This window comes from Zootoca vivipara, chromosome 6, assembly GCF_963506605.1.
Source record: "Zootoca vivipara chromosome 6, rZooViv1.1, whole genome shotgun sequence".
NCBI lineage: Eukaryota > Metazoa > Chordata > Lepidosauria > Squamata > Lacertidae > Zootoca > Zootoca vivipara.
This window is the reverse complement of record NC_083281.1, coordinates 32,083,265-32,107,404: the sequence shown is the minus strand read 5'-3', so window position 1 is coordinate 32,107,404 and position 24,140 is coordinate 32,083,265. Positions and strand designations below refer to the sequence as shown.

The 24,140-nt window shown below is 45.3% G+C and overlaps 1 protein-coding gene across 5 annotated transcripts in view; it reads left to right on the top strand.

The window, feature by feature from the left end:
- PTPRU (protein tyrosine phosphatase receptor type U) overlaps positions 1-24,140 on the top strand; it is a 359,555-nt gene that overhangs the window by 155,701 nt on the left and 179,714 nt on the right. For all 5 annotated transcript variants that reach the window (XM_035119522.2, XM_035119521.2, XM_060275729.1 and 2 more), the window contains 5 exons: positions 13,564-13,835; positions 15,246-15,327; positions 16,510-16,625; positions 18,591-18,765; positions 20,002-20,295. In XM_035119522.2, coding sequence (XP_034975413.2) covers positions 13,564-13,835; positions 15,246-15,327; positions 16,510-16,625; positions 18,591-18,765; positions 20,002-20,295 — 939 coding nt within the window. The remainder of the gene's footprint in view (positions 1-13,563; positions 13,836-15,245; positions 15,328-16,509; positions 16,626-18,590; positions 18,766-20,001; positions 20,296-24,140) is intronic.

Here is a 24,140-nt window from a genome sequence, read left to right as displayed (position 1 = left end):
GTTTTCATGGGAAACACTCTCCTGATAGAAATGGCAATATCTGAAGGTAAGAGCTGTTTGACAGTGGAAGGACTACCTCAGAAGGTGGTGGGTTCTCCTTCATTGGAGGTTTTTAATCAGAAGTTAGATGACCATTAGTCAGGAATTTTTTTTTTAAGCTGTGGTTCCTGCATTGACTAGATGGGATACCAACTCTACAATTTTATAATTCAATGAATCCTGGAAGGCATCCTAACAGAGTTATTGATTTACTATGTGGGGTTGGAAGATGTTGTGTCTTGGTGCTTTTCACCCCAGCAGTGTTTCATGACACAACGCAACATGCCTGCAATACTGAATCAAGAAACTTGTAGGAGTGGAGAGTAAATTCGTTGAGTCTGCATTTCAAAATGAACTGAGCAGGTCCTGGACTTATATATGTATTCGAATGCAGGTATTGATGGATTACACACTTCTCTGAATTTTGCAGATGAAAAATATATATGCACAAGCATGTGTATTCCATGTTGAAAATGTGACCACACAGATGCAACTCGTAAAACTCTGGGATGCTGATGACAAATTCTGTACTGCTTAATGTGAACATAATGGATAATGTGTGGAGGACGGTGAACAAGATGATAAAGGGTCTGGAAATGGTTATTAGGAATGGTTGAGGGAGTTGGTTGCATGTGTGTGCTGGGCAGGTGTGTGTGTGTGTGTGTGTGTGTGTGTGTGTGTGTGTGTGTGTGTGTGTGTGTTGGGCAGGTGTGTGTGTGTGCCAGCCCAGCCCCTATTCCCACCATCAGGGATGCACTGAGCTGCCTGCCTGCCCACACAGGGAGGAGCCCGGCCAGCCGACATGGCCACTGGGCTGTGGGTGCCTGTGGGGTGTGTGTGCCTGGTTTATGCTCCCTCCAAAATTAAGTGCCTGGGCCCCAAGCCCCCCTGGAACCCTCGATTCTACACCACTGCTTTGACTTACTCTGTACCAGGTATTGAGAACCTTTGGCTATCCTTGTCTGAAGTACATCACCCATCATCCTTCAGGCACAATGGGGCTGGTGGGAGTTGTAGTATGGCAACATCAGGAGTGCCAATGATTCTCTGTACCTACTCTCTGCTACCTTGCTTCAAACAAAACCAAAAGCCTCCTTATAACCTCATTCACTTTCCAGAGGGTCAGCCAGTCCCCATGGTGCTTCAGCAGAGGACACCAATCGTCCTGATCTAAAAAAGAGAGACCTAAATCTGTGTTTACGTGGCAGGAGTTACTGGTCCTCAGTGAGTGGCACTGGTAAACACATGCACAGCACCCCTCCCCTCACCCCGAGCAAATGGAGCACAGGGAACAGAGAGTGACTGGTCCCTGTTGCTGAGTGTCAATTAAAACTGCCCTCAAATTGTATCGAGCTGGGTGAACACTCTGGAACAAAGGAAGCAGTGTATTGATTTGGCTATTAATGAACTCTCTTCACAGCCAGAGATGGCAGAAGTGCCACTGCTTCTTTCCAAAATCGTTCTCCCAGCGTGGAGTTAGAGGGAAGAACTAGTTATCTGCAAGATCAGTCCCTTTTCCATTTGTGGGATGTGCAGGACCAGGGGAATGCCTTTGTCAGATAAGAAGTGAACTAGATGTGATGTGGAAAGCCAGTGATTAGATCTACTGACATATTTTTCTTTGATTTGAGCTGGGGATGTGGAACTGAAATGTGTGTGTGTGTGTGTGTGTGTGTGTGTGTGTGTAAGGTATTAACTTTCTCCCTGTGCCATGTTCCCAATTTAAGCCACCTCCCTAACTGGAAGAAAGAGAAGGAGCAGAAGGAGAAGGAGAAGGAGAAGGAGAAGAAAAAGAAAAAGAAAAAGAAAAGAGGAATGCAATGCATGCACCTGTCATTTTGCCCCTAGCAGCTTGGGAACGGGCTTGCTTTAAATCGAGAAACGATGCACATAAAAAGATTAAACCCTTCCTCCGCCTTAGCCATGGGCCCAATCCGATCCCCCACCCCCTGCAGCTGCCGATCCAATCATGGGAGATCTTCGTGGATTTTCCATGTCAGATCTTGTTTAGCCCTGACAGGATGCAGTGCTCTTTGGATTGCGCCACTTTGGATAGCAAGTGGAATGTTGCGATATGTTTGGATGCTCCTCCCTTCTAAATGCACATGTGCGCATGCGTGCACACTGCAAGTGAGAGCTAGTGTGGCAGGAGAAGGATTGTCACCTTGATGTGCTAGATACGGGACTTCAAACATCCCCAGAAGATCCCAGGTGCAATCCTCAGTATCTCTGGGTAGGGCTGAGAGAGCCTTTCTGACCCGAAGCCATGGAGAGCTGGTGCAGACAATTCTGAGCAAGATGGACCAATGGTCTGACACAGAACAAGGCAGCTTGCTAGGTTTCTTTCTTCCTGTGGCAAAAGAGTTCAATATACATAATTAGTCCATCTCACCACCCGTGTGAGTGTCCGATGCAAGATTGCATCAAGGTCACTGTGGCCGTAGGAATCCACCGGGGAGCTGGATGGCCTTCCAGCCTCTCCAGCTGGGGAAATAGGCCTCTAGGCCCTGACTGGCCAAAGGAAAATTACCCTTCTGTATCCAGGCCTTTATGTATAAAAACTAGTCTCTGGCCTGTGTCTAATGGCCTCCGTTTGAATGAAGGATTGTGAATTGCAGGCAGCGTGTGTGCCTTGATGCAGTTCCTGGTGGGTTCCGCAACTCTAATGGTTGGTTGCCACACCCTAATTGCTGGGTGAGGCAAGCTAGCTTTGTTATTTTATTCTGCACTTGAAGTTCCAAAGGTGTTTTTACTCTGTTAGTCTTTCTTAACAGCCTTTTATTGGTAAAAGGTTCTTATTCTATGTTTATCGCCTCCTTCATATAGTGTTGCGTTTATTCCTTATGTGGCTTCTTGTCGCAAGCTTGGCTCTGAATCTGGTACCTCGCTGCTTGGCCATACACTACTGCAGGCATCCCCAAACTTCGGCCCTCCAGATGTTTTGGACTACAATTCCCATCATCCCTGACCACTGGTCCTGTTAGCTAGGGATCATGGGAGTTGTAGGCCAAAACATCTGGAGGGCCGCAGTTTGGGGATGCCTGCACTACTGAGTAATTTAGAATTGTAGAATCATGGCATTGTAGAGTTGGAATTTGTGGGCTTGGAGCTCCGAAAACAGCGAGTGGACTGTCTGACTCTTGTCTTTGCAGTTCCCAAGGACATCTAGAAACAACCTGAGTTTTCCCTGGCTCAGGACTGGGGGACTGCAGGGGTGGTGGCAGTATGACTGGGCAGGGTTGGACTTTTCCCTGGTCTATCTCACATGGTCTGCAGCCTTGGAAGATAGCACAAAGTTCTTTACATGTTGGCAGTGGTGAGGCAAAAAACACCAACTTCAAACTACATAGTGGCATCTGTGGGATGTAGAACCTGTACATGTTTGCTGCAGAGGATACAATTTACTTATAATGAGTGTGTTCACATTACCCCCTTAGAGCTCAGTGAAAGAGTGTTTTCCCTGTGCATTTCACAGCTCTTCCCCTCCTTGGCTGTTCACATCAGCACGCCTGCATTTATTTCCATTTGTGTTCGCTCCAGGTGGCATTGACAGGGCAGGGGTGCCTTTGCTTAGTGCGAAGGTGTTCATAGCTAGAACCGAGTTAGGGAGAGCTTACAGACTCTAATCAATGTGAAGCTGGATGGAGAAATAACACATCAAAACCATAGCATTTTGTAACAAAGTGCAAGATGCATATGCATTTTGGATAGGGCTACCAGACTTCCAGGGCTGATCTGCAGTCTCCAGGTTTGCCTTTAATAGTAATAATCATTAAATTATTAAGATTACTGTGCATGTAGCTTGTAAGTTCCAGCCTAGCGGGAGCTGTCTGCAAATTATAGCACTGACACTCTGACACACTTTGCCCTCCTCAGCTCCCCAATTTACCTCCATCTCCAGGGCCTGTTCCCATTGATGAATGGAGCCTGCCCCCATGATGTAATGGGGGGCTGTCCCTAGGTCTCAGGTCTGAACCCTGAAATCTCAGGGTCTGGGATGCTCCTGATGTAGGAACCCTAATTTCAGATGATGTTGTATGTGAACACAGATTAAAATCTCATCACTGGAAATCCAGTTTACAGTAAACAGCCCATACCGCAGGTTGCTCATTTTTCAATGGCTTCTGAGTTCAGTAAGACTTAACTTCATGAAGATTTCAGTGGCATGGATTGAGAGCTTCAATTCATTGTTTTGGACCCCCCCCCCATTGGTTGTTGTTGGTTTTTTTGGCAGGGGGTGGGACAGTCCCAGATTATCTTGATGCTTTTGGCCACTACTTTCTTGTCTTCAGACACAAAAAAAAAAGCAGAGAAATGTCTCCTGTTTGGAAGACCTTCATTAAAATGGCAAAGAAGTCAGAAGCGGAATAAGTGAGGTATCGGAGAGCACAGTGTGTGTGCATCTCCTGAAATGAATGCAATGTGACTGTCTGGCACACTGGAAGTCCTTGAAGGGATGTTGAAGGCAAGACACACATTTCTGAATGTTGCTCGCTTTGAACATCCCTCAATCTCCTGTATTGTTCTAATTTTGCCCAACAGGCCAATGGGCCAGCTTGATTGGAAGCAGCAGCAAAGATGGACCCTCCCCCCGGGAGGCTTGGGAGGGTTTTTATTTTATTTTATTTATTTTGGCCTGTGCTGGACTTTTGCTAAAAAGCATTAGCACTTCCTTGTGATGCTTCACAGCCAAGCTAGAAGCCTTTTCAGTTTTTCTCACCAGGGAGCTGCAGTATAACAGCAATTGCTTTGGAGTGACACTCATTTGCCTCTTCTGGGCCTCCATCCCTCAGCCTATGAAGTCTGTTAACACTCTGAAGTTGGATTTCATCCTGACGCAGCTCAGCCACCACTTTCTACTTTTTGATTAGGTTTTCCCTCCTGTTGCTGTATTGAGTGCTCTCATGGATAGAGATAGATAGGTGCACATCCTTTATGCCTTGGAATGAGCCAGTGTGGTGTAGTGGTTAAGAGTGGTAGACTTGTAATCTGGGAAACCGGGTTCGTGTCTCCGCTCCTCCACATGCAGCTACTGGGTGACCTTGGGCTAGTCACACTTCTCTGAAGTCTCTCAGCCTCACTCACCTCACAGAGTGTTTGTTGTGGGGGAGGAAGGGAAAGGAGATTGTTAGCTGCTTTGAGACTCCTTAGGGTAGTGATAAAGCGGGATATCAAATCCAAACTACTCCTCAAACTACTACTACTCCTCAAACTCTTCTTCTTCTTCTTCTTCTTCTTCTTCTTCTTCTTCTTCTTCTTCTTCTTCTTCTTCTTCTTCCTTTTGGTTTGGTGGTCCCTTAAGAACTAAATCAGTGATGGGGTGAACAACCCAGTGCTACCCCCAGAACTGGGCTTGGAAAACTGAACTGCTTCCATCCAAAACTAAAACTGAACTACCTCTACCCCCCTGCTGACCCTGCAACCCTCCCTTCCCCTCCTTTTTGCATGCCCCTGAATTCATCACGCAAAAGGCTGGACTGTTTGAATCCCAAGGTGGAATTAATATTGCCAGAAGAAATATCAACAACCTCAGATATGCAGATGACACAAGTTTGATGGCAGAAAGTCAGGAAGAATTAAAGAACCTTTTAATGAGGGTGAAAGAGGAGAGCGCAAAATATGGTCTGAAGCTCAACATCAAAAAAAACTAAGATCATGGCCACTGGTCCCATCACCTCCTGGCAAATAGAAGGGGAAGAAACGGAGGCAGTGAGAGATTTTACTTTCTTGGGTTCCATGATCACTGCAGATGGTGACAGCAGTCACAAAATTAAAAGACGCCTGCTTCTTGGGAGAAAAGCAATGACAAACCTAGACAGCATCTTAAAAAGTGGAGACATCACCTTGCCGACAAAGGTCCATATAGTTAAAGCTATGGTTTTCCCAGTAGTGATGTATGGAAGTGAGAGCTGGACCATGAAAGAAGGCTGATCGCCGAAGAATTGATGCTTTTGAATTATGGTGCTGGAGGAGACTCTTGAGAGTCCCATGGACTGCAAGAAGATCAAACCTATCAATTCTGAAGGAAATCAGCCCTGAGTGCTCACTGGAAGGACAGATCCTGAAGCCGAGGCTCCAATACTTTGGCCACCTCATGAGAAGAGAAGACTCCCTGGAAAAGACCCTGATGTTGGGAAAGATGGGGGGGCACAAGGAGAAGGGGACGACAGAGGACGAGATGGGTGGACAGTGTTCTCAAAGATACTAACATGAGTTTGACCAAGCTGCAGGAGGCAGTGGAAGACAGGAGTGCCTGGCGTGCTCTGGCCCATGGGGTCACAAAGAGTCGGACACGACTAAACGACTAAACAACAATTGACATGTTACCCCCTGACTGCCCACTTCTTGCTAAATATGACCCTCGGCAGACAAAAAAGGCTGACCAACCCTATTCTATATTGGCGGATTATGTCACACGATAAGACCAGTGGAAATGTTAGATGACCTCCGCGTGGGGTGAATAATTGAGTGTGAAACCACTTTGCTGTGATCTCTTAACAACCCAATTGGGCAGGTGGAATTTGAGAATTACGGCCCCCGAGGTCATTTTTTCTTCCTTTTGTAGGCCACCCCTTTGAATAATATCCCGATGAAGACTTTATGCCTTTAATTAGATTCCAGAGAAGTAGAAACCCAACGGGTGCCACATTCCCCATTAGGATAACCAAAGAAGGATAGGGGTCCTGTACCCTTAATAGGTGTGCACTAGCTGAAATTGCTTGTAGAAGCCGAAAGAGGTCAAGTGAGGGGAAAAAAAACACTGTATCAACTGAAATTCCAGCTACAAGATAATTAGGTGACACCGCATGCGGTTTCATCATTACACCTCCATGATGGGGAAGGGAACACTCGCTTGGCAAAATCTGGAGTGCTTTGAAACACTTAAAGTTGCAGGATGCGTCACTGACTGCAGCTTTCCTGCTCTTTTCTGGCTGTTTTTATCCTTTTCACTCCCGTTTGCAATTTAAATCTATTTATTTATTTCCCAGCCCTTTGTTGCGCGTGAGTCTAAGATGCATATGTGGGGAGATGCCTATATTTAACAGCAACAACCATTTATTACCTACCCTTTGCCCTCAGGTCTCAGGGCGGGTTGCAACAGTTAAAACACAATATTACAGAACATGGAAACAGTTTAAAACAATTTAAAATGGCAGAAATAAGGTGGGTTTTAGGAATACGCACCTCAAGCATTAAAAGCAAGGGTTATGTCTTCAGTATTCACTGAAAGGTGTAAAATGAAGGAGCGAGACACACTTCTGTGGGGATGAAGTTCCACAAGATGATGGTGAATTAAATTTATATCCTAACCTTCCTCCCAAAGGAGCCCAGGGAGGCAAACAACAAGTGGTTAAACAATAAAAAACAATGAAGACACCTTAAGAACTATTCAAACAGAGCTGCAGATGCTACTGAACTCCCATCATCCCTGGCCATTGGCCATGCTTGTTGGGGCTGAAGGGGGTCAAAGGATCCCCACCCTTAAGGTATTTCTTTTAAAAAGCCCTATGGATTTGAGAGAACTGAAAGCTACCTGACATCCAGAGAATTTCATTCTCCCTGCTCCACTGGCTGAGGCAGGATATCATCACTCTGAGGTCCCCTGCAGCAGTTTAATTTTTGTCTCATCCTTGGCTGGCATTGCGAGGAGGAAATATTCGTCATTAATAAATGAGGCCCTAGGAGATTGGACTGTGCAAAGGATGGCTTTCTAAAGACGGCTCTTGGCTGCAGTTCAGATGAAGGAGCAAACTCAAAGTGGTGGTGTTGAGAAAAGCGCTTCCTGGGCCAAGTGGACCCAACCTCATTAGCACATTAATAATTTGACACAAGGGGAGAAGAATTGGAGGCGAAAAGGGAATCGACATATCAGTCAGCATGTGGCTGAGTTCCACTGAATAAGTGCTTTTTCTCTTTAAAATATTAGAGGGATGTCGGCTCTGAGGCAGCGAAGCTTGGTGGGGAGTGGGAATGTGGAAGATGGCGACAAGAGCAGTGGAAACCACTGAATGTTCCAATGAATATAGGGTTGAAGTTGGAACTGGACCATCCAGAATCAGACTCCCATAAATGTGTAAGTCCAGAGGCCTATCTAGTCCAGCATCCTATTATTCACAGCAGTCAACCAGATGCCAGCGGGGAGCCCCAAAGCAGGACATGAGGGCAATCATCAGGGCTGGCTAGTCCATGGGCTGAAGCAGCTGCCTTGGGTGGTGGGATATTGTAGAGCAGCCCTGCTGCCACCAGAGTTGTGCTGCTGCACAACCTCAGTAACCAAGGCTTACAGCAGGGTCAGATGAGCGGCAGCCCCTTCTCATTTCTCCTCAGGTGGCAAAATGGGGTGGGTGGGCCGCCCCTGGCAACCACCCTATTTTGCTGCTGTTCCCCAGCAACCAGAATTCAATGGTTTGCTGTCTCTCATCGTATAGCCGTTGTGACTAAATCTTCCTCTTCCTCCTCTTACTTATTTTATATACAGTCATACTTCGGTTTAAGCACACTTCGGTTTGAGTACTTTCAATTAAAGTACTCCGCGGACCCGTCTGGAACGGATTAATCCACTTTCCATTACTTTCAATGGGAAAGTTCGCTTCAGGTTAAGTACGCTTCAGGTTAAGTATGGACTTCCAGAACCAATTAAGTACTTAACCCGAGGTACCACTGTACCACCTTTCCACTTACCAAAGTAGTGCTCAAGGGGGCTAACGGCATTCGAAATACAAGGAAATAATTAGCAATTAAATGTTAAAGTGAAGCAGCAGCAATTAAAACAGGAGGTTCAGGGGGAGAGATCAAGGGAAATCATGAGTTCTGTTGATGATATTCCTGTTTCTGCCACTGGAATGGGGATCACCAAGTATTGGCAGACCCATACCTATTGATTGTTACTTGTGCGTTGTTTGCTTGTGCGTTCTGCTGCTCGCCCATTTCACCGCCATCTGAAGTTCACCTGGTGTGTACATGGGACAGGGCCTGCTTGGTGGTGGTGCATAGGATCTGGAAACTCCCTCTCCCGGGAAACTCCTTTTGCCTCTTCTCTCCCAGCCTTCAGAAAAAGGACAGTTGTTTCCACACATGCTTTGGATATTCTCTGATCCTGACAAGTCTCTGCTAATGCTGCTGCTGCTTTTAGCCCCCAATATGAGTTGTAAATAAATTAAAGAAATGCAAGACAAAAGATGGGAGCAGGGCTGCAGCAGCTCCAGCTAGGGCTCAGAAGGTCCTTTGCACAAACCCCCCTCTCAGTTAAGACAATACTGAGCTAGAAAGACTAATGATATGACTCAGTATAATGCAGCTTCCTCCCTCCCTATGTTTTTGCCAAAATCCAGCAGGAACCTCCTTGGCTGTTTTCCCCTCATCTGCTTCTCTCTCTCTCTCTGCTATGAATTAAAGAACATCTTCCCTTGGGCTTTGGATTCAATGCATTGAGTTGAGAAACGGACAAAACAAAAAAACCCCTACCCTCTCTTCTCATCTCCATTCCTGCTATTTCCCTCGCCTTCTGGGCTTTTCTGTGCTGGCTTCTGCTACCCTCCCCACCCCCGTCAGCCCTTGGAAGAGAGAGAAGCTGATGAAATTGCCAGGATGAGTGGCACAGCATGAACCCGACCCAACAGCAAATAAGTATGAAAGCAGATGCTGGTTCAGGAATGATGCAAGGTTTTCCTCCCAGCTGTGATTCTATCTTAGGACTACGTTTGGACTCTGAATGTGGAGCCTCCGAACAGACTTCAAAACATGTCGCTTCTTGTGCCACCAGCTTAGAACGGGAACATCTTGGCAGGCAGAATTTGTGCCACAATAGCCAGCAATTCTTCCCTCATCCAGTAGAAGGCAGGGACAGAGCACGTCTTTGTTGGCCTGCATTTGATCACGCTGGTTTAATTGCTCTGTTTTCATTCGGTCAGAACTGAAATTTGTCCAGGGAATGATTCTTTGAAAAACAAAACACAAACCTGCGTCCATGTGGCTTCATGGAAATTAAATGAATCAAATGAGTAAATGCAATTAAAAATTAAAAGAGTACTGTCAAGAAAGCATTTCTAGATTTGTATAAATGGGATCATTTTATTTAACTTACAGAATCCAGGGCTTACATTGGTTGGTTGGTTGGTTGATTGATTGTCTGTTGCATTTTCAGGTTATTCCGACCATGTGTGTCTGAGTAAGGTGCCTTTAAAGGCCCCATCTGCACTGAACATTCAAAGCGGTATCATACTTCTTTAAACAGCGATGGCTTCCCCTGTGCTGGGAAGCGTAGTTTGTTAAGAGTTATGAGAGGAGACCTCTAGTCTCCTCACAGAGCTACAATTCCCAGGTGTTTGACTGTCTCCTAAAATCTCCCAGCACCCTTAACAAACTGCACCCCAGGCTTCTTTGGGGGAAGCCATGACTGATATGATACCGTGCAGTGCAGATGAGACCTAACATGTGATTTTAAATCCACAGGACACATTGGGTGTGTTGTATTCAGGTTACAATTAGATACTTTTTTTTGCAATTTATTCCCCATCCAGTGATGGGGGGATAATTTAGAGCAGTGGTTCCTGATCAGCTAAGTACTGCGTTATGTGAATGGTGCCACAAAACCCTCCGACGTGTCCCAGCGTAAAAAAGGGATGCACGTCTTCCAGGTCATGTGCTTGTGGGAATCATGTGACCTGCATGAGAGCACAGCCCCTGCCCCCCGTTGGGAATGTCCTGGACTGTTGAGGGGTATGTGCCACAGACCCTCTGGTAGGCAAGGCATACCCCACAACTGTTATTTATTTATTTATTTATTTATTTATTTATTTATTTATTTATTGTGAAATACATTTTTATTTGATTTTCCAAAATATAAACACACAACAAAAACAATTCCAAATCTAATTCTCGAGATTGCTCTGAATCTCCTGACTCCCGCCCCCTTCCATGGGTCCTATTGATTGTATTTTCAACTGCATATCAATAAGTCTCCAATTTTTCATCTTCCTAAATTATCTATACATTCTGTTACATTACAATTGTGTTTAAAATCCTGTTAATGTTTTGACCTGCTTACAATGATTTTGTATATGCATTATAAACATTTCCCATTCTTTTTTTCAAAAAATTTCTTGTCTTATCGATTCCTGAGCTTCACAGGTAGTTTTGCCATTTCAGCATAGTCCATCAACTTGATTTGCCATTCTTCTCTGGTCGGGGTTGTTTCTTCCTTCCATCTTAACAACTGTCAGCAGGGTTGCGCCAGAGCACCTTCCGACCCCTTTTGACTCAAGCCAGGTTGACAGACTGGAAGGCGCTTTGGCACAACCCTTCTGATGTCCCAGTTTTGGGGACAAAAATGTTGGAGGGTATGCCGTGGAGGTCCCAAAGTGCAAGGAAGAGTGGGGTGGGGGAAACACTCTGCAGATACTTAAATGGTGTGATGGGAGAAGCCAAATCCCTGTCCCAGGCTCTCCCCCAAGCTGAGCTTCAGAGATGAGATGGCATTTGTTATGCTAATGGCCTCTGAACTGCCTAACAGCCTGCTGAGCACTGCTTAAAGTCAGAAGCAGCTATGTGTTAAATGATTCGAAGAGGCGGAACTCGAAATTAAATGGCTTAAATCCAGGTGGAGATAGGAGTGTCAAGGCAATAAAAGCTGAAGGGAAGCAGCTAGAGAGTTTCCAGGCAAGTTGTAAATAGTTATCACGGTTTATTTGGCTACGATTCAAGTGGCAATAATATTGATAAGGTGGGACTCTCTCTCTCTCTCTCTCTCTCTCTCTCTCTCTCTCTGTGTGTGTGTGTGTGTGTGTGTGTGTGTGTGTGTGTGTGAGAGAGAGAGAGAGAGAGAGAGAGAGAGAGAGAGAGAGAGATCTACATGAAGGCCTCCAAAAATACAGATGGCCTGGATGTTTGAGCCCTTTGTGCAACAGATACAAATTAAATTCTAGCTGCCATCAAAGACATTGCTATAATTTCATAAACACCTAATCTTCCAATTTTGGGCTGTAAGGGAGAGACTGATATTAATAGGATGCATTTATAAGTGATTATACTCAAAATCATTTTCAGAACATAAAAAGGAGACTCAATTTGTTCATATGATAGCATCTATCACCAACTTGCTTTGCATTACATCTGTTTTATTGGTTGTTTTTATACTAGGTTTTCCCCCCTTGTATGGTGATTTTGCATGACAATTTCTGGCCCCATTGTGATTGATAATACAGACTTAGGGTAATGGTGTTGTTAATAATGGCTTTGGCACAAGGGGGGGGAGTGCCATCTGTTCTGGATTCCAAAATTACCTCCTTCCATTGCCTTCATCTTCCTGTAAGCCACCCCTTCCTGTCAGCCAGGCTTCAACTGCTGTGCAGTTGCAGATTTTTAAGGACTCAATAGACTGACTGAAGTCACGTTCACACTGTACATTTAAAGCACTATTATACTACTTCAAACAGTCTTCAAACAGTATTGGTTTCCCCCACAGAATCCTGGGAACTGTAGTTTAATAAGAGTGCTGAGAGTTTTTTTTGGAGACTCTCAGCACTCTTATTAAACTACAGTTCCCAGGATTCTGTGGGGGAAACCAATACTGTTTGAAGACTGAGGAAATCCCAACGAAAGAACAGTGGCAAGTAAAACTGATGAGCTATGCTGAGTTGGCAAAGTTGACATATAAACTACGTGAGAAGGACAACCGTGACTTCAAAGAAGAATGGGAACTATTCACAAATTGTTTAAAAAGACAACAAAAGGATTTGGACTCCTTGGCAGGTTTTGAATAAACACCCACAATTTATTAGTAGAACATATGATAGGTAAAGGTAAAGGGACCCCTGACCATTAGGTCCAGTCGTGACCGACTCTGGGGTTGCGCGCTCATCTCGCATTATTGGCCGAGGGAGCCAGCGTATAGCTTCCAGGTCATGTGGCCAGCATGACAAAGCCGTTTCTGGCGAACCAGAGCAGCACATGGAAACGCTGTTTACCTTCCCACTGTAGCGGTTCCTATTTATCTACTTGCATTTTGACGTGCTTTCAAACTGCTAGGTTGGCAGGAGCTGGGACCAAGCAACGGGAGCTCACCCCGTCACAGGGATTCGAACCGCCGACCTTCAGCAAGCCCTAGGCTCAGTGGTTTAACCACAGCGCCACCTGGGTCCCGTTAAGAACATATGATAGATATGCACAATTTTATAACATGCAGTAAACAATATGTACAAACAAATCAGAGAGGGGAGCTAAGGGAAGTCCTTCTTAGAGGATGGGAGAGGGAGGGATGGGAGGAAAAAAAATGTAATTGGATATGTAATTTGTATTGTTTAAAAATTACTTTTCTTCAATAATTTTTTTTAAAAAAACTAGCCTTGACTCATGAGACAAGGTAAATGTGTTTATCAGATGGGCAACATACCTGGTGGTGTTTGAAGTGGGACGAGCAGGCAAAGTGATGGGGAACCCGCATGAACCACTTGTTACCACAAACCTAGTCTCCGATGCATGCGCTGCTGAAGGAACGCTCAATATTCTCCTCTCTTTTTGTTGCAGGGTCCTACCTGATGGTCAACTCCTCTCAACATGCTCAGGGTCAGAAAGCTCACATCCTCTTCCAGACGCTCAGTGAGAACGACACCCACTGCCTCCAGTTCAGCTACTTCATGTACAGCCGGGACGGCCACAGCCCAGGGACCCTGAACGTCTACGTGAAGGTGAACGGGGGTCCACTGGGCAGTGTGGTGTGGAATGTCTCTGGCTCCCATGGGCGGCAGTGGCACCAAGTGGAACTATCCGTCAGTATGTTTTGGCCCAATGAGTACCAGGTGAGTGGAGAAATACTTTTCAGGAGAAAGCTTGGGTTCGGATTTCTCTGCTATGCAGGCACAAGGAGGCTAAGAACAAAACAAATCATGCACTCTGTAATTAATATTTTAATTCACCACCACCACCATTTATTTATTTAATGTATGAATCTCTTCCAGTGAGACACCCTGAAGTGATTAACAGTGGTTTAACATATGTAAAACAGCTTTCTGCTATTCTTTGTGGAGAGAACAGGACTGTGTAGAATATCCCTCCTCAAAAGGATCCTCATAGGCCCCCAACATTTTATTCCTTTAGACCAGGAATGGGGAGACAGTGGTCCTTCAGATGTTTCAGAATGCCACCTCCCATCATTCCAAGTCAGCATAGTCATTGGTCAGAGATGATGAGATTAGAGTTCAGCAATATCTGGAGGGTCACAAGTTTCCTGTCCCTCCTTCAGGCAATTGGCCACAGACCTCCTTTCAGAAAGCCTTTGGTTGGCTTTTGCTTTGCTTTTAGATTTTTAACCTGATATTTTGCTGCTGGATATGTTAATCTGCTGCAGGTTTTTTTTTTTTTTGCTGCTATGATAAGGCATTTTCTATTCCAGTTGTTCTATTCCAATTGTTATTCCTGTTTTTTTTCTTTTTTCTTTTTACTGGTGTGTATTAATTCTATGGTGACCTTTAATTGATTTTAACCTGTGGACTTTAGGTATGGACTAAGTAGGCTATAGATAGGCAAATCAATCAATCAATTGACTAATGGGTGATGGCTCAAGTTCCTTGGAGGAAGCATGGGATAAAATTGTATTATTATTATTATTATTATTATTATTATTATTATTATTATTATTTTAGTAGTAGTTGTAGTAGTAAAATAGATTGCTTGATACAAACCCAGAGATGATGCTTGTGGAGTTTTGAAATGTTCTGATTAGCCTTTTTAAAAAAATTACCATCAATCTTGCTTCCATCTGCATGGAAGTAAGCCATGTTGAATTCAGTAGAAGTGGACATGTATTGGATTTTGCTGTCCCAGGGCTATAGCATTTCCATGAAGAGTGCAGAATGTATGGTCCAGCAGTTGTTTACGGATTCCATCTCCTATCATTCCTGACCATTGGTCATGCTGAGCTGGAGCTGATGGAAATTGGAGTCCTACACCCTCCAGAGGACCCTAGGTTTCCAAGTCCTACTCTATTAGAATTCTCTGAGAGGGACTGTGGCTCAGAGGTAGAGCATCTACTTTGCAGGTTCAATTCCTGGCATCTTCAGGTAGTGCTGGAAGAGAACCTTCTCTTAAACACTGGAGAACCATTGCCAGTCAATGTAGACAGTAGCGATGGACTAATGGTCTGGCTCAGAATAAAGCAGCTTCCAATATTCCTGACAGGGTTTATCTCTATGTACCTGATTCCTTCTCAGGTCCTGTTTGAGGCAGTGGTCTCCAGTGAACACAGAGGATACCTAGGATTGGATGACATCCTGCTCTTGAACTATCCGTGCTGTAAGTATTGCTATAGCCTAGGCCTGGAGACAAGATTCATCTACTTAATTTATACATCCAAACTCTCTGGTTAAGTTTTCAAGCTACTCCTTTATTTCCCTTCTCTCTCACATGGAGTCCTTTTGTAATCTCATGTGTTGTTCCTCCCTTTTCTCTCCTCTTGCCTGAATTTCTATTTCAAAACCAAATGGAATTCCATGTGATTGTAATGCTTGCTGTTTCTTCTGTAATGCCTTTCATAAGTGCCTGAAGCGCTTTATATTATATATCTCGGGGCTAAACAGTTGGATCAAAATTATAACACTCACAGTTTTCTCCGGCTAAGTGCTTCTCAGAATAGACCCACTGACATTAAGTTAGTCATGTCCATCCATTTCAGTGGTCTACGCTGAGTAGAACTAATGCTGGGTACAACTCTGAATAATTACGTCATGCTTCTTTGTACGTGCTTTATGTTTTCTGTCTTAGGGATAAACATGTGAACTTTGGCTCAAAATTGGAGCTAGGGCTGGGCGATATATCAATATATTGTCCAAAACTGGTTTGAAGTCCATATAGTGATACCAGTTTCAAAATTTCTGACCTGGCAATATATTGTGTGTGTGTGTGTGTCATGCAAAAATCACAATGTGGGGAAAACTGTGAAACCAGCCAATGCCTCTAATAAAGCCCCATCCTTATTTCTGACATCATGATATATCATTTGGTGAGGCAATTTTATCTCAGCTCTACCAGTGCTCTCCACATTCCTAACCACAGCCCTGTAAATTTGGCCAGGATAGCTATGCCCATATTACAAAGGAAGACTGAGAAGGCCCAGCTCACGACATTTTGCCGCCTGAGCTGAAGGGCAAAAGACAAGATAGGATCCTCTCCAAATTCCATGCATTGTAGCTGACTGGGCTGCAGCTGGATCTAAAGAACATAGGAAGGCGGCTTATACTGAGTCACATTATTGGTCCATTTAGCTCAGTACTGTCCACACTGACTGGCAGCGACCCCCAGGATTTCAGGCAGGAGTCTCCCCCCAGTGCTTTGTAATTCTGTGGGTGCAACTTGGGACCTTCTGCATAGCACTCAGCTATATAATGTGCGTATGAGAGGAGGGGAGGGGAGGAAGGGAGAAGGACATTCAGTTCCAGGGATTTCAATGGGTTTATTTCTCTCTGCATATTTTGGCAGCTAAAGCACCTCATTTTTCCCGCCTGGGTGATGTGGAGGTGAATGCCGGTCAGAACGCCACCTTCCAGTGTGTTGCTTCCGGCAAGGCATCTGAAGCAGAGAGGTTCCTTATGCAGGTAAGTGGGGTTGGAGGCTACCAAGATTACTGCCCAAAGAACAATCTGTGATTTCTCTGTCCTGTTAGTTCCTGGTGCCATTTGGTTGATATAACTACAGAAGTACAGCGTGTGCCCATTAATCCTGAGAGAGAATTGGCGTTAGATAAGAATTTGCCTTGCCATCCAGTTGTACTTGAATGGCAAACTTCTTCCTATTATCTGTGAGCTGACCATCTTTCAGCTTGGACAGAAGGATTGCTGTTAGGTAAACAATTTCCCGAAGCCCAAGCAACCTGTTTTAGGCATTTAGGAAATGTTATTTGCTTGAGTAGAAGAGAGATGCTTCTTTTTACCTCACCCAGACACCCTTTGCCTCCATGTTTAGCTTGTACCATTCCACAAAGAAATAAGCATTCTAGTGGAATGAACACTATGTCATGAATTCAATTCAAAGTGTTGGTGTTGACATTTCAAGCCCTAAACGGCCTCGGTCCTGTATACCTGAAGGAGCGTCTCCACCCCCATCATTCAGCCCAGACACTGAGATCCAGCACCGAGGGCCTTCTGGCGGTTCCCTCATTGCGAGAAGTAAGGTTACAGGGAACCAGGCAGAGGGCCTTCTCGGTAGTGGCACCCGCCCTGTGGAACGCCCTTCCAACAGATGTCAAGGAAATAAGTAGCTATCCTATTTTTAAAAGACATCTGAAGGCAGCCCTGTTTAGGGAAGTTTTTAATATTTAATGCTGTATTGTTTTAATATTCGATTGGGAGCAGCCCAGAGTGGCTGGGGAGACTCAGCCAGATGGGCAGGGTACAAATAATAAGTTATTATTATTATATTATTATAAAGTGAGGGCCCATGAAAGACTAGGATTGCAATAAGACTGAAGTGAAAGGATGGGGAGGCTGGGGAGGAGTTGATGGCATACATCTTTCCAACTGGGGAAATGATGTTTGGTTGGCCGATATTACAGAGGGCGTAAAGGATTGGTTGCAGGTGTGGGGGTATTGGCGGCGAGCCTTTGGCTTGAGTGGCAGTTAGGCATTGGTAGAACTTGGGGGTTTTTTGGGGGGGGGAGGTGTGGCCATCATCTGTCCCTCCAATCTTATGGGTATTCCGTTAAAGGAATCCAGGGTGAGGATCTTGTCCAAAGCCCAGGGAGGTACTAGGGCCATGCCACAACCCCATGACCCCATTGGAAACCCTGCGGAAGCTTGTTGCTTTGCATTGACGGGGCTCCCCCTATTGGTGGTTGAGCCTTACAGGGCTCCCTGCATGGTGGGCAGGAGTCAGATATAGTCAGGTCAGTTCCAGTGCCTAAGCCAATTCCACTCACATTCTGTAACCAATGAAGTTGTGACCTAAATTTGCCCAATAACCATTAACCTAATATACTGTGTCCTTGTGGCTTATTCACCAAATGGGGTGGCTTCGAGGTCTTGACACGCAAATATATCCTCTGTTTGGGTGATAGTTAGGTGGAGTTTGAGAATGAAGAGCCTATTCGGAGTGAGAGGAGAAAGCATTGCCCCCATTCTGGTGACAGATTTGATTGGCAATGTTGAGATCAGTATATTCCCTGCATGATTCCCCAGCTGGTTATCATGCATCCACCAAGAATAACTCTCTTTTAAAGGGCGGGGAAATGAGAGAAATTGCACAAAGGGGGGGGAATGAAAAAGCTTGAGGGGAAGTTTGGAGAAGACTTTTATACCACCCTCCAAAACTCCCCTTTTCATGTTGAAAGTGATCACTCATGAAAATGTTGTTGCATCCTAGATTAAGGTGTACTCCTCATGTGCTATGTTGTAGGCGAGTAGAGAAATCGCAGCATTGGGCACATAATAGGAAGTCATGGGAGGCACATGGAGTAAAAGGAACTGTGTGTGAGAGCCAATGAGATCTTAGCTCCGCAAGAAACATAGGAGAATCCAATGACTTCTTCCTGATGAAGCCATTTATTCTTGTTTTTTGGATGGCAGAGGCAGAATGGAGCAATTGTCCCGGCAGCTTCCGTGAAACACATCAGCCACCGGAGATTCTTGGCTTCCTTTCAACTGGATAAAGTTTCCAATGGAGACCAGGACTTTTACCGTTGCGTTACCCAGTCTGGCAGGGGCTCTGGCGTCTCCAACTTTGCAGAACTGATTGTGAAAGGTATGCAGCAATGAGTGCCAGGAGGGTTGACTTTGGCTTAGGGCTATACCGGTAGAAGACAGAAGCAAAGAACTAGGGGAAAGCAAAGAACTAGGGGAGGATTTAACTCCAATTCAGCCCTGCAACTCATGTCTTGTGTCACTGAACCAAAGCTCTGAGAAAAGGGCTTTGAAGCTGGGAACAGACAGGCGTGACACTGCAGAGTCTTGGCTGCTGTGCACACGTAGCAAAGAAGCCCTCCCAAACTCTCTGCGATGGGTGGATTTTGCAAGCCAGTGAACACAAACTATTAGAGGAGGGGGAGGCAAAGCAAATAATCTGCCTTTGCCGCATGTCCTTTGTTCATTTATTTTGACAGGTGCAGCTGCGTGTCAATTTTAGATGGAACACTGCGGCACCTTAAATGTACCCACTTGCATTGACATTGCTGAACTTTTTTGGGGAGGGTGGGGGGTGGGGCGCAGAGGGCAACAGAAGAGCTATGCAATGAGCTCCAAGCCACCTTAATTCTGCTTAGACTGAGCCATTATGGGGAGCGTAGAATCTTCTATTTGGAAGAGACCTCAAAAGCCATCTTGTCCAACCACTGGTACATTATTGATATAGAATCATAGAAGGCCAGGGAATAATGGCTCAAGTGTTGAACCACACAAACCTTGAGGTTTCACCTCCACTGCTGCTTTTAAGAAGATAAGGAACACTGGGAACCTCTTTCCAATCACCAGGGGAGACTCCTGCTGTTTCTTACCACATGCAAAGTTGTGGTCCCTTGTCTTTATTGTTATTAATTAATTAAATTTTTATACTGCCCTTTACCTGAGGATCACGAGGCAGTTTAGAATATCAAAACACAAACACATGTGCCATAGCAGCAAACAGAAATAATACCCCATCTCCCCGGTTCAAAAGGCCATAGATTTTTTAATTATCCAAAGGCCTGGGAGAAGAGGAATGTTTTTGTCTGGTGCCTAAATATATGTAACAAAGGCACCAGGCGAGCCTCCCTGGGGACAGCATTCCACAAGTGAGGACCCACCACAGAAAAGGCCCTGTTCTCCTTTTGCCACCCTCCAAGCCCTTCATGGAGGAGGCACACAAAGAAGTATCTCAGATGATGATTGTAGTGTCCGGGTCAGTTCATATGGGGCTAGGCGGTCCTAGTAAGCCACTTTCTTATTGATCTGAAGCTGGTGTGATGGTCTCTTCTAGTAACAACTTGTCTCTCCTTTTGGACAGAGCCCCCTACGCCCATTGCACCCCCACAGCTGCTGAGAGCAGGCTCGACGTACCTGATCATCCAGCTCAACACCAATTCCATTATCGGAGATGGCCCCATTGTAAGGAAGGAAATTGAGTACCGAATGACCTCTGGGCCGTGGTCGGAGGTTCATGCTGTGAACATGCAGACCTACAAGTTGTGGCACTTGGATCCAGACACGGAATATGAGATCAGTGTCCTGCTTACCCGGCCAGGGGATGGAGGGACTGGAAAACCTGGGCCTCCCCTCATCAGCAGGACAAAATGTGCAGGTAGGTGCTTTCATTGTTATAGTTTTCAGTGAGCTTCCTTGTACCATGAAAACCAGTTGCCATACCACCCCAAATGCATCTTCTACAACAGAGCAGTGATGAGTTGCCTGTGGGGTAGTATTCATTCTTGCCCATGGGATCAGAACATAGAAAGCTACTACATACAGAGTTAGGCTATTGTTCTGTGTCACTTGCTATAATCTACCCCGACTGGCAGTGTAATCTAACCAGGAGCCTTCGCCAGATTTACCTGGAAATGCTGTGGGTTGAAACCTGGACCTTCCTCATGCAAATCAGATGCCCTGTCACTGAACTATGGCCCTTCCCTCAAAACACAGACACATTAGAAACTGCCTTATACTGAGTCAGACAACTGGTTCATCTATCTACCTGAGCAGTGCCGATCTGACTGGCAGCATCTCCCCAGGGTTTCAGATAGAGGATATTCTCCATCCTACCTGAAGATGCTGTTGGTTGAAGCTGAGACCTCCTGAACACAAGGTAGATGCTCTACTGCTGAGCTACAGTCCTTCACCTGCACAAAACATTGTAATTCCAAACCTCATGCCTACTAGTTGATTTCTTTTTTCTGTGCGGCTCTGCTTCCTGCGCTCTTAGCAGCATTTAGGTGCTAAAATCAGCAACTTGCAAAGCTGCCAGCCAGATGCAGCCTGAAGAAAAGGAGGAGCAGGACTGCAGCTTTGTTTTAGGTGTTTGTGGCTGAGACCATAGCAAAAGCAAAAGGCTCGAGGCAGTAGCAGTTTGTACATTGATCTAGCAATGCTAAGCATAAGCATCAAGCATTATCCATCCCAAAGCCCGTGTCCATGGGAAATTTCCAAAATGGCTTTGGTGATGTGCACTTAACAAGTGATAACTGGAAAGCCCAAGGCATGTCACCAATACCGTGTTTCTCCTTTTTTAAGACGTAGGCATAATATAAGACATAGCAGGATTTCTAAGCAATTGTGCGATATAAGCCATAACCCGAAAATAAGACATAGTGATAGACCCTTCCCCCCTCCCGCCAGCAAACTCCCCCCCCTAAAAATCTCTCCCCATTTTGCTGTCGCTCCAAAGACACGTATTTCTTTTAAAAGCTTGTAAAAATGCACCGAAGAGCCATAGCTGCTGGTTGCTGCAGACTCGTGATTTCCCCTCCCGTTCGATTTTTTTTTTTTTAGCTAGGCTGTGTGAGTGAAGAGGAGAAAAGTGGCATTTGCGGTGGGGAGGAGATGAAACAGGAGGAAGAAAAGAGGGGCGATTGAAGACGCTGCCTTCCCCTTTAGGGAGAGACTCTGTGTGCGCGTCTCTCTCTCTCTCTCTCTCCCCTGCGTGTCTCTCTCTCTCTCTCTCTCTCTCTCTCACACACACACACACACACACACACACAGAGCCCACCTCTCGCTTCCCCCCACCTTCCCCCCTTTTAAAAACCTTTTAAAAAGTGAGGATTCTTTTTCTTTCTATTGCTTGTCTGTAGAGCTGCCCCTTTAAGGATTTTTACTGGTACCGGGATCGCTGCCGGTGGCTTCTCGCTGTTTAGGAGCTGCTAAAAGTTAACATTTTGTGGGTAAGAGAAGCAGTTAGGACCAGCAGATTATCTCACCCCGCTTTCCTGCTGGCTCAATTGCTACAATTGCTACCATTTACCATTTTAATTGCTGCTCAACTGCCTTGTTTTCTACAGTATCTCTTATCAGCCGGTAGCCTCTTTGCTATCAGTGCTACAAAGTGCTACATTGTTGGAACTTTCGCTCTTAAGTCTTGGGCTGGCTGGTAGAGATCCTTATTTGCTATACGTACTGCATCACACAGATAGATTCCATTATACTGTACTGGTTTAAATTTAAGAAGCTCCAGTGTAGCAGATTGCTATTAAGTGAGTCCCCACCTGGGAGGAGAGAGAGAGAGAGAGAGAGCAGCCCTTCGGAGGAGCTCCCTCCCTCCCTCCCTCACGAACATCCCAGGGCCGGGGAGAGAGGGCTGGGCCAGGGACGCACACACTTCCCTTCCCTCAGACTCCCTCTCACGGAGTTTGGTGGTGGCTGTTGCCCGTCCTTTTCTTTCAGTCAAGAATCCTGCCCCGCAGGGAGCCAGGGAGCAAGAGGGGCACTGCTCCTGACGTAATAAAAACAAGACATTCCCTGAAAATAAGCCACCCAGTGTTTTTTTGAGGGAAAAAAGTTATAAGACGGTGTCTTAAAATGTGAGAAACACGGTACCTGCACAGTTTAATTTAATGAAGGTGGTCAATGGATTTTCAAACTGAGGGAGTGGGGACACTAATTCAATGGTAATGCACCTGAGTTTGATCCCCCACATCTCCAGTTAAAAGGTTCAGGTAATAGGTAAAGATACTTGCTCTGCTCTGCTCTTGGCAAGCTGCTGCCAGTCAGAGTAGACAGTAATATACTAGATGAGCAAATAGATTCACCTGTTACGAAGCAGCTGCCTTTGTACCTAAATTGGAATTCTAAGATCTAAGATCTTTAAACTTAGCATAGCTACCTGAATTTGGATTGCTCCAAGTAATGGCCAAAGAAATGCTTCTTGCCAAGGTCTATGGCATCAAGAGAGGTGGGACAGGCAGAGAGAAGACTGGAAGAGTAAAGGGGTCAGGATGAGAAAGGGAGTGTGTACAGTCCATCATATCTTATGGCTCATTCACAGATAAAATCATAGAATTGTAGAGTTGGAAGGGATCCTGATGGGCATCTAGTCCAACCCCCCGCAATGCAGGAATCTCAATACATGGTTCCCCATCCAATTTGAAACCATACCGGACTCTGCTTAGCTTTCCAAATGTGCTACCAGGGTTTTTTAAATTGCTGCAGTCCCCTATGTTGCACTGAATAGGCATGGCTGTGGCTAGCTGCTATTCAGTCTGCTGGCCTAGTCAAGAGAAGGCTCAGACAGCAGCTTGTGAGTTCTTCCTCCTTGGCACTTTGAGAATCAATAGCTGAGTCACTTTGCATTTTACAAGAGTTGTGGTTCACAAAAGTGGCTTAGTCTGGAAGCTGACAGTAGGGATGTTCTTTGTTTGAGGCTCAAGGAAGCTATTTAAGTACCTGTCCGTCTGTCTACCTGGGATGGTATTATGAAGTTCCTTAAGTCCTTGGCTGTCTCCAAGGTGGATGTGTTTACTGTCACTGATGCCTGCAATTAGACAAGTGTTAATGACTAACCTGAGGCAGCAAAGGGAAAGAGAGAGAATCTTTCCGACAGAAGCCGGCTCTTGTGATCCAAATTTACAGTTGTGTTCACCAACAGGGGCCACGTTAAACTGAAAAATGATCATTGCTTCAGAAACCGAGTAAAGGAACAGTCACAGCTTGTTGGCAGCAGGTTGGATTAATAAAATGCTGGGGATGAAGTGGTTTAGCAGCCACTGGTGCCCATGGTCTATAATTTATGGCCAAGAGTATTCATATTTAAATATGATTGGGTTTTGGGAAGATGGGTAAGGCTGCCCCAGTGCTCCAGGCAGAAAGGGCAAGGGAGGGAGCTTCAGAAATAATACAATTTCCTCCCAAGAAATAGTACCTGCTAAAGGGTTGCTCCATTTAATGGGGAGACCCTCATCATCCCTCTCTTGCTCTAAGGACATAGCTCTCCCAATTTTTTCTGAGTAAGAGGATGAACCTCTGATAATATTCCCATCTCTTTCACAGCATAGAAGTCAGTGCCTACAGAACTGTACAGAACTGAACTGTCTTTTATACTGGCACTTCCACCTCCTCGAGTAGATGGAGCCGAGTGCAGTTTAGGCTTTGCCAGGCTGCATTAGGCTTCAGATGCTTCCAGCTTTTGGCCGAGACAACATCTCCTAAAACTCAGCCAGT